Raw genomic sequence first — 15,353 nt, 5'->3', positions numbered from 1 at the left:
GTGGAGGAGGAAAGGAAACACAAAAACAGACCACACTAACTGGATTCCGGACAGATTTAAAGCATTCCCTGGCAGCTTTGGCTGTTTAGAGAATACATCTGATTAATAGAAACCTTCACCCAGACTTTTGCAGCTTCTACCAGCTTTTCACATATTTTCTTGCAAGAGAAAAGTACCCACACAGAATGATAGTGCCGCTACCATGTTTCATTGAGGAAACATTGTGTTTAAAATAATGTGCAATGGTAGTTCTCAACCACACAAAGCATTATAATTTAGGCCAAAAATGTACATTTCTGTCTTAACTGTTATTCCATATCAACAAGTCTTCCAATGGCTTTCTTTCCATGAAAGCGCTTTTTATTTTATTTTTTTTCATTTTAGGCAAATTCGCTAAGATTTTTGTCAATGAGGCATAAGCTGTGAATCTCTGCAGCTCTAGTGTGTTTGATTAGATCCCAGGAAAATATAACAGTTGCATAGATTCTACAATCAGCTGTAAATTTTGATCATTTCCAGGATTTAAAAATGCTATGCCCTTGCCTTGTGTTAGAATTGTTTAAATGGTAAAAAAAAGATGTTCTCACATGAGAAAACTCCCACACATCCTTTCACTCTGACAGCGTTTAATTTGAGTCTCCATGTGTTAATTTGTGCCTCAATGAAAACTGATGTGAAATTTAGGAGTGGGTGTTTTTGATTCAGGGCTTTTTTTTTTTTCTAAAATGTATTTAGAGGCATGACAGCTTATTAAAAAGTACACAAAAATCTAACTTTTTGTTTCCTCTGTTTTCACAGATGACGTGCCTCCCTATTTTAAGACCGAGCCGGTGCGAAGCCAGCTTCACCTGGAACGAAATCGCTTGGTTCTGACTTGCATGGCAGAGGGAAGCTGGCCGCTGGAATTTAAATGGATCCACAATACCACCGAACTAACACGATTTTCACTGGAGTACAGGTGAGAGATAACTCAGCCATAAATGATTTAATTCATCCTATATCATCACACAAATAATTTCTCTGCACTTTCATTTTTACTCCATTCTACATAAAGTTGGCAGCTTTTGGTTCTGTCTGATATCTGACTTCAAATTGTAAATTAGATTGCTGTGTTCTTTGGAAAAACACACAACAAATGCCTTTTTCAACACTTTGTTTTAATCCACAACTTCAACTTAACTACTATTGACAATAATGAAGAATTAAATGCTGGGTTTTACTTTATTAAATGAAAAGTTTTGAGTTTAATGGGAAACTATCTGAATTACTCATTAAAGCAAAGTAGAACATCTGTGTTATTTTTATTTTGAGGATTTGGGGAACAAATGGAAGAAAATTCACATTCCTGCATCAGAGCGCTACCTGTTCAATAGGTTTACGGTTTTCCATGTTTGCAACAAAACTAGCAGCAGAAGTGGAGTTTGGAGACCTATCTTTACTCTCCTCTAATTTATCCAGAAATTCTAGAATTGCACTTTTTCCTCTCGCTCCCAACTTTGTGATTGGCTGCATATTTAGCATGCCTTCCTTGGAAATGCCTTTCCAAATTACTCTGTGTTAGGGTTGCCAACTGTCACTTGAAAAACGTAATCGTTTTTACAAAAAGAAGTACCTGTCCCGTATTTAGTGGAAAAGGAACATACTTTGACCCTTATTACTCTAAGAGTAAAAAAAAGTCAGTAAAAGCTTATGGAAAATGAAAAACATTGCACGTTAGATATAAAATTTAAGGTAAACTTGTTCCCAGGCCCTGTCCTGGGTTGTAACCAACGACCTGACAGAAGATAGCGGGAGACAACAGAGCATTATGGGGGACGAAAAGAGTAATTTCAATGCTGATGCTGCTTTACTCTGATGCACTCAAAGACAAACAACCCCTTACCGCAAGAGCTCAGAGGAAATACAAGTGGAAAAAGCAGGCTATCGCTTCATAATGTAGCACTGAGCTAATTTTTTTTTTTTCCTGTTTTACAACTGTAGCCTACAGTCTTTAAATAGTTAAAAAGAATCATTTCACACACAAAGGGAGGCTAAAAAAGAATCACCACGGCAGGAGGGGTAAAGGCAATCGGGTCAACTGGAACGCACATGTGTCCCTTTTTTTTAAAGAGTAGGCAGCTCTGCTCTTTTTATTTTGTGAAAACTTCTCATTACAAAGCAAAAATGCAGGCAAACCTTCCGCATTGATAACAAAAACAAATGATTCGCTCCATTTTTCTTTGAATCCTCCATTCTCGTCAGCCATCTTCCTTTTTTTTCCCCTTTGGGATCCATGGTCGGACTCACCCGCTGCTTTGTTTGCATGGCACTGCGTCGCGCTGAAACGTGTGTTGCAGGCTATGACCACTGATGTCTATGGCTATGATGCAAATTATTGTTCAAGAAATGTTTACATTTATTTTTTAAATTTATTTATTATACAAATATTAACAACATTGGAAAACATAAAGGATGTTTGTTTGACCTCCTGCAATATATATTAAAATAAACAAACAAACAAAAAATGAATAAATAAATAAATGAATAAATAAAATAAAATAAACAAACAAAAAAATGTACATACATTTTCTAAAAAGCTCCAGTGAGCCAAAGGGGGGCGCTAAAGAGCCAGTAGACTAGCTAGTACATCAGGGCTATGTTAAATACACATTGTACAATCAACTTAAAATGATTTAAAAAAAAAATCTGGTTATGTTTTTTATATCATAATAAAAACTCAGATGAGACTAAAAATGCATTCTGAAACATGCTGATAGGAACATTCTGATAGCATATAGCCAGAGCCGCAGCCACTCATGGCTGAAATATGTCACATTTGCGGATTCAGGTCAACTTTCCACTTTCAGAACTGATCCTGTAAAATGTTTACTGGCTCAGATTGTTGGCATAAAACACCTCAAATAATTTACTATTTCACCCTTATTTCTGCTGAATCTGATCTGATCTGATTGCATGTTTATTCTGATTATTGCTGTCCATGTAAATGAAGCATAGGAGACGTAGAGGGTGCCATAGGAGCAGCGAGACCGCTAACTTCTCCTTTTTGCCTGGAGGAAATAAAGGAGCACAGCCAGAACTCTGCAAAATGACCTCCAGCAGGCCACTAATGTGCATTTCTCTATTCAAACTGTCAGAAACAGACTCAGTGAGGGTGGCATGAAGCGCCTCATCCACCAGTTGGGCCTGTTGTTGCCCAGCACTGCAGGGTGATTGACATTTGCAAGAGAACAAAGGGATTGGCAGGTTCACCATTAGTGCCCTGTGCTCTTCACCGATGAGAACAGTTTCCCACTGAGAATTTGACAGACGGGACAGAATCTGGGGACACTGTAGGGAATGTTGAGCTGCCTGTAAAATCTTCCAGCGAGACCGGTTTCGCGCTGGGTCAGTAATGGGATGGGGAGGCACATCTTTGGAGGGCTGATAGCCCACCATGAGCTTTTCATGGGTACCCTGTCTGCCATCAGGTACTGGAATGACTTCCTCTGACCAATTTGTGGCCATATGCTGCTGTAGTGGGCTATGGGCTCCTGTGGCTCATGACATGCATGCCCGTTTCCCTTGACAACATCATGTCTCATTCCATCGGCCAATGGAACTGTCCAGCAGCTGACTGATGTTTTGTAAGGATGTAAGGAGGTCATATTGGGCCTTGGAGGCCACCCACACTCTGAATACGTTCTATTGAAGATTAATCCGACTTTAAGAGATTTCCTGTTATTCATTTAGATTATGATTCCAAATCCAGACTTCTATGGGTTCATTAGGAAGGTAGAATTAACTGGAGGGGGCATTCATGTTTGTAGCTAAAGATTAGGAAGATGGTTAGGAGATCTAACAGCCTAAAAGAGCTTAAGTTCATTATCAGGGATGAATGATCAAAATACTGGATAAAAAAAATCTGGCTAGTGGTTTTAAAAAAAGGGTATTGTGATTAAACATAGAAGTTTTAATATTTTTTAAAAATGTTCTTCTTTAAAGAGAGCCTGTCTAAGCATGAGCCCCTCGGGCCTCCTTAGCAGTGTTGGACCACTGGTATCCAATAATGTCTATTTTACCTAATATGTGGTCAACATTCTGTGATGTGTTTGTGCAGAATTGGAATTTCCAAAGATATATTTCTAAAAAAAACCTACTGTAATCTTTTCCCCACTTCTTACAATCAGCTAAATAAAGCATTTTGGCTGAGATTGTGCTGATTAACTTTCCTCTACATGTTATAAAACAACAACATTATAAGATAAAACTTTGGAATGATAAAGTGAAATTTCATCCCCAGATTTTAAACCTTTTTATCACCTTTTACTTTTTGCACTTTTTTTCTCTGCCTCTTCACTTACCATTACGACATTTCATATGTAGATTATGAAAACAGCGTTTTTATTTAAGATCTTTGTCAAATAAGTAATAGCTTTCCATTTAGTTTTTCTATTTTTATTTCTTCTACCTCACTCTTTCCGCTCCGGGCTCCGTGACCTCCAGCACTGTCTCTGGAGAGGCTGCAAACAAGCAGGAGGCGTGAATGAGGGTTAGGGTAGCAGATAAACCTCCTTTAATGGTAACTGGGAGATCCTAATCATGTGGCAAACATTGCTCTTATCTTGGGCAACAGTGTGTCTGCAGCGTGAGCTTCCACTGCAGTGTATATGGAGCACCGGGGGGCTGAAGGAGAGCTCGCCGACACACTAGCTGATCTTAGCTGAGCTGTCGTCCTCATATGTGAGGGGGCAAATGAATGTGGAAACAATGGAGTTTGAACATACAAGCTGCATCCGCCTTGTTGATGGAGCACCTTTCTCTGGAGATAGATAAGACCAGGGATGAAGCGGCAGAAGGGGAGAAAGGGTAGAAGTGACACACATATGCCTGAAAATTTGATTTGGTTCCACTGTACTTGAAAACAACACTATCTGCTGGAGCTTCTGTGGCCCTTTGACTGGGATATTGGCTGAACCACAGAGTAATAGAAAGGATGATTAAGCAAGCTTTCAGGAGGCACCGAGCAAGGGGAGATTTCTCCCCCTCTATGAGGCGACAATGTCAGACTAAAGTATGCATATCCCTTGAGTTTTATCACTTTTTACATCTGCCTAGTTTTGCAGTTTTTGCAGAATTCTTTCAGGGCCAACATCCATCCTGCCCCAGCCATTTTCCCATTAACCACACACACACACACACATATATATATATATATATAGGTTTCCTTTTTTACCACACTATATTTTGAATGAAGTGTAGCAAAGAGTTGAACAGGGTTTCCTTTTTAAGGTCACATTTTTACTACCGGGCAGCATGGGGATGTGGTTTTTAGCAACATCAGCTCACAGCAAGAAGGTTCTGAGTTCGAGTCCCAGGGTAACCAAGACCTTTCTTTGGGGAGTTTGCATGTTCTCCCTTAACCTGACTCCGCCAGATGGATTTGCTCCGCATATCCACCTGGAAATCTTCCGTTGAAGTAATTTTGGGAAGGGGCGAAAATACTGGTTAGCTGATTGGCCTATGTTGGTGATAGACGGGCCAAATAAACCAATCAGATCAACGAAGCACATGACGTACGTCTCTTCTTTCAGTGAAGAAATACTCTGTAATTCCGATAAAACTTGCTGGATAGCCACGCTAACGCTAGTTTCACCGGCTGAAGCCGCCATGTTCTTTAGACTGAACTGTCACGCTTCTCGTTGCGTCACACCTCAACCCGCCTCAAAGCCAACGCTGATTGGACGTTCGTTTGGTGAACGGCTCCAAATTTTCTTTAACGGAGAGTCTCCAGACTGATCTGCGAGTAAAACCTTGAAAGCTCGTGAGATCAGGATGGTCTCACGAGGCTAGTTCTCCCTCTGTCTGCGTCGGTTTTCTCTCCTTTTTCCTCCGACAGTCCAAAAACCTGCATGTCAGGTTAATTGGATATTCCAAATTGCCATTAGTGTTTGGAACTGGGTTTTTTTTTTCCTGCTTGCTTGCTGCTTTCACCTTCATCACCCAGATAGCGACTTGAGGCTTGACCTGGAGGGGCGTGCCCGTGGGCTCTCTTAATGCACCTTCTTTTCTACACATCATCGTTCTGGAACTTAAAAGGAAGCAGACTGCCAGTACCTCGTTCCCTGAGTATTCCTTATGGCGCCGCGGATCCTCCTTGTGAAGACCTACCTCTGGATCTTCTCTCCTCATAACACTGCGGGTCAGTACTCACTGGTTGTCCAAGTCCTACCCTCAACTCCTCAGTTTAATCTCTACCAGTTGCCGCATTCTCCAGCTGGCACTTCTCTCTCCTCCTGTAAGCCTGAGCTTACCTGTCCGCCCTCCACCGCAGCCTCCACAAAATCAACCTGAACTCACTCAGTCGAAAACTCCTTTCTGGAATCTGGACACCCACAAAGGAACCACACCACATCCTCCTATGTTCTGATGAAGGAAGACCTCAAGACAAGTGAGATCTGTTCGTTTAACTCCTCTTAAGATCCAGCTGCCGACAACCTCAAACTTAGCCTCGCTCTCTCTGCTCAGCAGTGGGCCAAGAACCAATTTCAATCTCTAAATGTTTGTTCAATTGTTTAAAAAACCCTCATCAATCTGCTATATGTTCTCGTGTGGTTCTGCATTTGGATTAGAAAACTGGAAACTAACATGAAAATTAGAAGTGAGGAACTGTGTGTGGCCCTGCGATGGACTGGTGCACCGTGGAAGGTTTACCCCGCCACTTGACCGTTGACTACTGGGATACTGTAGACTCCAGTCGCCCGTGGTTACGATAATGGATGGATTTTTAGCACCTATACTGTACCATAGCTGACCTCTGATGACACCTGGTTACAACAGACTTTATTTAAAGGCATAAGAGAGAAAAAAAAGACAATTTGAAACGATGTACAATTTATTGTACATTTATTATTATTATATCGTTATAAATTATTTCACATTTTTCCATTGCATAGGATCTGCAGAACTATACACTGAAAGTTGTGGTCAGAAAATGAAAAATTTGTAGGGATGAGAAAAAAGTGAAAACATAGGAGAATGTGCTGCAAATGCATTATGAATCAACCACAAAATGAACAGTTGGAGAGTTAAGATAAGAAGGAGCAGCAAACAATTCCCATTGAAAAACGAATAACAAACAGTTGTCATGTTGTTACGACCACCCAGGCCACAACATATTTGAGGACACGAGACAAACATGAGGTTCAAATAATTATTTTATTCTTAATCTCTGGAACTTCTTTTTAGATCAGTTGTTTTGTTTTTCTGCAAAGAGACAAAAAGAGAGAGTCCGATTTTTCCCCAGTTACCCGTGTCCAAAAAAAAACTCTAAGAGAAAAAAAAAAAACCCAAAGTATGAACAGAAAGTTGGACCTGGTGAGCCGATCCAAAGAAACAAAACGGTACAGCAGAGGGCCAACCCTATACAGGGCCGTCGAAGCCTCTGCTAGTAACGAACTAACGGTTAAAACCCTACTAAAATAAAAAAAAAAGAACGAAAACAGGACAACCGGTCCCACCAGGTCAAAGTTACAAAAAATCAGCAAAAAACAAAGACTAACAAACAAAAATACCACATGGCAGGCTGGAGAGGTCAGCGGCGGCCTACAAAGACAGGAGACGTGCGCATCGCGTCAGGACGCGCTCTCTGCGACGGTGGATCGCTCAGAAGGTTCGAAGGGAGAGAGAGAGAGAGAGACTAACAGGTGGAAACCCAGCCTACTTATAGGCGGAACCAATATCACGCAAATTAACATAATCGATTTACAAAAGAAAAGAGAAATAATTAGCAACTCTAAAATTTAAGTGACTCAACTAAGGTCTATAAAACACTAAAAGGGAAAAAAACATAACACATGTAAGCAGTGAAATAATACTTTCGTTGGTTGGTGTCCCACTGGTTATGTTTACAATGAACTTATGCTAATATTGAAAAAGGGCAGTCTATTGATGTCAGGATTTACTAAATAAAAAGGAAAATATACCACATTGTGTGCTTCTGTATCTACTTGTGTTTTTGCCTTCACACTCCTCCTCGTTCCATAAGTCTGCCTTTACTTGGTGCCAGGAGAGTATTTGAGCAGCACAGACCCCCATATTAATGAGGTTATAGATAAGGTCCCAGGTGCTGAGAGCTGCTTTAAATATTGACACCATGCGACTTGACCTCGTGTCCTCTGGCGAGCGATCAATACTGCAAGGCCTGCGTGGGCATTATTATTCAACGCGTAGGTAGTTGAGTGAGACGGAAAGTGTTCTGGAGGAGGAAAGTGAGTGGTTCCAGTCTAAAGAAAGCTGCTCTCAGGAGAGATCTGGATTAGCATTGACCGCTGTCACTCAACAGTAGCTGCACACTGCTGCCCACAATGTATGTGTGGCTTTCTGCTAGTTTCCACCAGTAGAAGCAATTTCACAAAATTGGTATCCATTTTTATTTTTTTTTTTTTAAGATTAAGGATTAACATCAGTAAAGTAGTTCAGCCAAGACATCTCCAGCTCATGGCACTTTGATGGATCAATAGGTGTATAAATACAAATCACTACAACTTTCAGGCAGGTACTAGGACCTTCGGGGTTAGTCCCCAGTACTTCACCTGTCTTTATTTTGCTAGTTAACCTTAATTAAGAGAGTTAATTATTAATCATCTTCTAAGAGCCAATTTTTTGTCGATTGGTTCTTGACTCGGTGGCCGAATAGAGGACTCTACTTACACTAGAAGGAGGCTTTTTCCTCGTTCTCCTCCTCACTGAGGGCAAAGAGAAGTAAACAGATTATTTTAATCAACAGACTTTCACTAAGCCAGAAGGAAAAGAATGATGGAAAAGGTTTGACAGCAGACCAAGTTCAGGCTGAAGGACTTTTGATCTTTATCTGCTCACTGATTTTTCCTTCTTGTCAGTTTTTTGGGGAGGAAAAAAAAAGATTTATTTCGCCCTACAGTACAACAGGGACAAAATAAGTTCTCTCTGGCTTTTAATAATTGTAAAAAAAAACAACAAAGTGCAGAAAATACGAAACTTTTACAGCTAATGTAATCAAGCATTACTTTAGAGTCCAGGCTAATAACTTTTCTGTGGGAGAAAAAGAAATAGTGATGTCTTCTAAATTATTCATTGAAGACATTTGTACAGTTTTCATATCAAGAAATAGGTAGGTGCTTCAGGCAAATACATAGATTAGTTAGAGGTCGTGTATTTGCTGAAAAGACCCACTTTAAACCTCTCTTTGCACCTTCAATTTCCCTTTCATCCTCCCTTTGTTCATTCTCTCTGCCTCGGTTTAATCCAGTTATATATAAACCACCATCAAGCATCCTAAACAGGTAGAATTTCATGGTAGCTCTGAACAAATTAACACAAGTTCAAAACAATATTCCATATCTTAAGGGTAGAAATGACATCCCCAGCTTGCTAACTTGATAAAGATGGGGGTGGGCAGCAGGGAAATTGAAGTGGATGTCAGCATGTCTGTGCATAATATTTTGTTTTTTGTTTTTTTGCATTCTTTACTCTGATGAAGTGACATTTATGATGGATTATCATACTTTTAAGGCTTCACTCCAAATAAGAAAAGGTTACGTTTCAGAATAAAACCTTTTATTTCCTTCTTTTATCTGACGTAAATGTTCTAGTAGGTTGTTTAAAGGAAAAGTCCGCTCAGCAAGGAATAAGCAATGGATCATTATTTATACCTAAAACTAATATGTTTGTAGCCTCTTGAGACCATCCTGATCTCGCAAGCTTTCAAGGTTTCACTTGCTAATCAGTCTACTTTCCGTTAAAGAAAATTTGGAGCAGTTCACCAAACGAACGTCCAATCAGCGTTGGCTTTGAGGCGGGTTGAGGTGTGACGCAACGAGAAGCGCGACAGTTCAGTCTAAAGAACATGGCGGCTTCAGCTGATGAAACTGGCGTTAGCGTGGCTATCGAGCAAGTTTTATCGGAATTACAGAGTATTTCTTCACTGAAAAAAGAGCAAAACACTGCTCTGGAGGCTTTTCTCAGAGGAAAAGATGTTTTTGCTCTTCTCCCGACTGGCTTCGGCAAGAGTTTGATCTATCAATTGGCTCCTCTTCGTCGTCGCTCTGTTACGTCATATGCTTCGTTGATCTGATTGGTTTTTTTGGCCCGTCTATCACCAACATAGGCCAATCAGCTAACCAGTATTTTCGCCCCTTCCCAAAATTACTTCTACGGAAGGTTTCCAGATGGATATGCGGAGCAAATCCATCTGGCGGAGTCAGGTTAATATGTTTGGGGTAATTTAATGAATTTAGTTTTGAACAGAAAAAAAAAAATAATAATAATTTTCATTGCAATCACCGAGTCTGGGGGCGGCTATTTTTGCCCAAATATAGTAACACCTCCCTCCCGACATCTTCTGGCATCACGGTGCGGTAAGCCTAGCGCCATTCTCCCTGCTTTGCAAGCAAAATCAATGGGAACTATTAGACACATCTGCAATCAACAACAATTATTGAAGATTTCCAGATGACTTCTTTGAAATTTACATGAACTGCAGTTAAACTGACAATGGTCTCGTGCATGGCAGCTGGATGTTGTAATACATCGGGTAAAAGTGACAAAAAAAAATTGATTGCCAACTTGAAGTGGGAGGATTTGCCATCAAAATTCTGGCTAGCAAAAAAACAAGACATATGTAGCCAACATTTGGAAGAAGAATGTTTTCAAGATGACTTGGATAATAGCGCGTTGTGACAAACACCCGATACAGCACTGGGACTTGATCAACAGCCGATACCGCACCGTGACGTCACAAACATGAATGCCTACAGTAAAGCACATTCACATGAAAATTACTCTGAATTAAAAACACTGATCATTTATTAAACAGTATGTAATAATTTTATATTTAAAGTATGTTCAGAAGTTTGAATTCTGAATATGACAGGACTTCTCCTTTAAAACAATGAAATCTTTTGAGTCAGACTTTTTTAATTGCGTTGAAAACTATTATTCCCTCTGTTTAAAAAGTGGAGCAGAAAATTGAATGGACCAAGGTGTAAAGAATGCAAATGGCGTCCAATGTTTCATGTGTGTCCTCTAAGCATCTGTCTTACCTTCCTCTGCTGCATCGTTGATGCATCTCTAACTTTAATACGGTAACTTACCCAGCCACAGTAGGTGGGAGCCACTTTTGATATTAATGCATAACATAGTTATACCTTGAAACATAAAAAGTTTGAGTTTTGCTCCACTTAGATTTGCTCTCTGCTGTTGTATTTAATCAAATTTTTTTAATGAAATGGTGCTGTTGATGCTTATTTAGCTGATACGTCCTCCCTTGTCTCTCATTTTGTTGTTATGCAGGTTTTAAGCCAAAGAAACAAGTTTTTCAAACATGTAAGCAGCTTCGATCTAAGCTCGTATGAAAGCAGGGAACCCAATTCAGTATTTAACACAAGTAAGCTTGGTTTTCTCTGTGACATAATTTCAATTCAGTTTATTTCTGAATTTAAGCCTCAGAAGACAACTAGGGGTGTAAATCACATCCATCATGGCGATTCGATTCAGTATCGATTTCCTGACCCAACGATTCGATTATTTACGATACTCAAGAATACACCACGATTCGATTCGATTAATCGATTAATCGGTTATTTTTTTTTATTATTATTATTATTTTTTTTTTTTTACACCTTACAGGCTAAACAAACTTTCAAGTTTGAAATAAATCAATGAAAGCTGTAATATCATTATGCATTTTCTTTAGAAACAACAGCAAATAACAGAAGTAGAAAAGTTGCATCAAAAAATACTGCAAAAATACTGCACAATATCAGTGTAATTAGTTCAATGCAATACCTCGGCCCTAGAGAAACTGTCCAACATATTTTTTTAGAATGTAATAAATATACTCAGGAAAGAGAGATGTTGCGTAGAGAGTTAGACAGGAATAAAAATAAACTAGATATAAGGAAATTGTTTCAAAGGTCATCTGGGGATGTAGTTTTTGGTAGTATTTTTAATTTTCTAAGAAGAACGGGTATTTTAGGGAGAATATAATAATTTGTCTGGTCCATACTCCATTCTGGAAGGTGGCGGTAATGCACCTATCAGTTGTTTGCCAACCGCCATTAAATAAAAGAAGAAGAAGAAGGCTCCAGTGTCGACGTCACCGCCCCCTTGAGAGACGCTCCGCTTCACCTCTCCCAGATTGTAGCTGATTGCAAACAGTGCACCAGACAGGAGGCCGGCTTGTTTTGTTTTTATGACCGAAATTGCGGAAAACAACTCGTGAAGTTCGACCCGCTAGAAGAGCGAGGTGCGCGAGACCGCTGGGACCCTTTTTCCAGCTGAATCTCCGCTCTTTATGCCCCATTGTCCCTCCGTCGTCGGACTAAACCGGCCCCCACTTCCTCATCGCCTCGGCCGTATCTAGACCCACAATGTGTAGCCCAGACCACGATTCAATACTGAGCATAATTTAAAAATGTCTGTGTCAAGCTTGCTCCAACAAACTGCTGTAGGAGTATAACCAGGAAGCGCGGTAGGAGGGCAAAATGGGTTTAGCGGCACCGCAGCACGGGAGGAGAATTACGCCCAGGAGCAAATGGATAAAAATAGACCGGAGGAAAAAAAAAAACATGAATCGATTAACTTGCGGACGTGTCGATGCATCGGATCGTCGGCTTTTGGATCGATGCATCGATAAAAAACGATTATTATTTACACCCCTAAAGACAACATCATTGGCTTACTTTTATTTACAAGGCCATCCTGGGTAAACTCCCTCCATACCTGTGTCACCTCATATCTGTAGCTAACAGTGGTTACAACTCACGCTTTTCAAGTCGTGTTCTTTTCACTATTCCAGGGATCAACACAAACCTTGGCAAAACATCATTTTCCTATGCAGCACCATGGTCGTGGCACAATATTCAAAACTCCCTGCAATTACAGACTCTTATTCCGCTACAGCATTTTAAATCACTATTGAAAACAGATTGCACAGACAATTGTAACTTTATTCTAAAATCTAGTTTATGATTAATTTTATTATGTTGTTTTTATGTGTTTTTATATGTCTTATTGTACTGCTGCCTCTTGGCCAGGTCTCCCTCGAAAAAGAGATTTTATCTCAAGGGACTTCCTGGTAAAATAAAGGTTAAATAAAAATAAATAAATAAATATAGCGCCAATTAACAACGCATGTCATCTCAAGGCACTTTTACAGTTCACCAGATCATCCAGTCAGATTGATTCAAAGTTTTCTATCTAAGGAAAACCAGTTGATTGCATCAATTCATTGACTTGAAGGCAATTCCTCACACTTAGCATGCTTTAAGCGACAGTGGAGAGGAAAAACTCCATTTTAACAGGAATTAACTTCCAGCAGAACCAGACTCAGTGTGAGCGGCCATCTGCTGAGGCCGACTTGGGTTCAAGGAGACAGAAGCAGACATAGAAAAGGCAATTGTAAAAGGCGGCCCTGTCCAGGATACACAGCCGTGCAGTCGAGCTCCAATCCAGCTCCCATGCCAGTCACAGTCAGAGAAATAGGAATACACTGAAAAACAGACCAATCTCCAACATCTATAACCAAAGGTGTTGATGGCAGCAGCACAGCTGATACTTCTCTCCAGGATGGTGAGAGAATATGAGAGGTTATATGCAATTAGGCGTAGTTTATCATAGCCAAACAATAGACTTCTTTTAGATTTTCAATTTCTTCCATTTCTGTCCTTTTTGCCAATATTTAGATATTTATTTGTGGAGAGGAGAAATAGTTTGTTTATAAACTCTCACTTCAGCTTTTCACTTTTAGAGCATCATTAGCTTGAAGCATGTTTACTTGTCAAATAAACAGCCTATTCTTGGGTTGCAACCAGAAAACCCAGACAATCTAGCAAAAGTCTTTTTCTCAGGCTATTTTACTTCACAAGGGATTTGACTCAGTGAGCTTCTTTAAACAAAAAGGAGGAAATTCTTCTTAGTGTTTTTCCTCCATCAAAAAGTCTACTTTTTGGAAACTTTTTTTTATGGTGGAAGAAAGGGAGGAACCCTGAGCTAGTCTATCAGAAAACTCCACCAGTCACTCATTTTTAGATGGATGTTGTTTTGATGAAAAATTAAGATAACGCTTGTTGTGAAACGAAGGCTGTCTAAGCAAAAACAATCAGCTTACTGCCAGTTTGCAACAGAGGCGAATAATCAGGCTAATTAAATAACAGATGTTATCTTGCCTGGCTTTATTATTTTACAAAAAACAAATCCAAAATTCAAATGTGAATTTGTGTAAAGGGTCTTGGAAAGCAGGTAAAGACCCAAAAGGCCTGCAGTTTAAGGTTAGATGGTTTGACTGCATAACGATTTTATCTGTCTATTGACATTCCTGTTCTTCAAGCTGCTACAGTATTTCTTTTTACGCACTAAAATGATTCTCATTCACAAGCCCATATGCAAGAAAAAGAAAATAAGATTATATTTTAAGTGGAATAAGAATGTACAGGTATGTATATAAAATTCTAAGAAAAAAAACGCTTACGGGGTTTACAAATATTTTAAACTATTGTCTTATGTGTAAGAGATTTGATCATTCATATTTTGCATGGCAACCAAAGTACTTCATTTAAATCAAAAATGGAATTTGTGAGAATTTATAGCTAAATTACAGTGAATGCGTTCATATGTAGACAAATATGTTATATTATATATATATATATGTATTTACCTGCAAAGATGGAAAAAGAAAAACATCTGAATAAAATAAAAGAAAGAAGAAAATGGATTTTGTTGTATCAGTGAAATATTTTTGTTTTAGCTCTTAACCTACATATCTGTGTATTTGTGCTAATAGCTCTGCATGTTGTCTTTTGCACTACTTTCAGTATACGGATTAAATTGAAAAAGTTTGAAAGATTTCATGTTATGCTCTTGTGATTTGTGATTTTTTTTTTTGGCTCCAAAACAAAAAGATTTTAAAGCATATTGGTGAAAACATATTGAGGCACATAAAGTCAACATAAGCCTAATAACATTGAATCGTTATGCTTTTTCCCCTTACAACCATGTTATCTTTACTGTTTTCCATTTAGTTTTTGCAGTAGCGCAGGAGTAGCATCCAAGCGCACTACATCAAGTCATCGCATCAGGGCATGGCTCGGACGCAGCATCTTTCTCTGGGTGCCTCTAATGGATTCCTGGCCATAACTAAAAAAAGCCCATTTTCTGTCTCCTGAACTTTCTCCTCCGCAGCCTTCAGACACAATAGATTTTCTTTTTACTTTCCTTTCCCCCTCACTCTGGCGCTCCATCACTCTTTGTTTTCTGCGCCTTAGAAGAATGAGTCAGACGTCCAAGAGAGAACAGGCAGTTGTTTTTATGATGTGCATCTTCCATTATTAGTGCATCAA

The 15,353-nt window shown here is 39.4% G+C and overlaps 1 protein-coding gene across 1 annotated transcript in view; it reads left to right on the top strand.

The window, feature by feature from the left end:
• The window catches only part of LOC119792575 (protein sidekick-2-like), a 451,999-nt gene that overhangs the window by 405,647 nt on the left and 30,999 nt on the right, over positions 1–15,353 (top strand). The window contains exon 2 of the mRNA XM_038299278.1: positions 799–958. Within this exon, the coding sequence (XP_038155206.1) occupies positions 799–958 (160 nt within the window). The remainder of the gene's footprint in view (positions 1–798; positions 959–15,353) is intronic.

The sequence above is a fragment of the Cyprinodon tularosa genome, unplaced genomic scaffold, assembly GCF_016077235.1.
Source record: "Cyprinodon tularosa strain WSP-4 unplaced genomic scaffold, ASM1607723v1 ctg422, whole genome shotgun sequence".
Taxonomy (NCBI): domain Eukaryota; kingdom Metazoa; phylum Chordata; class Actinopteri; order Cyprinodontiformes; family Cyprinodontidae; genus Cyprinodon; species Cyprinodon tularosa.
This window is presented reverse-complemented; position numbering and strand designations above follow the sequence as displayed.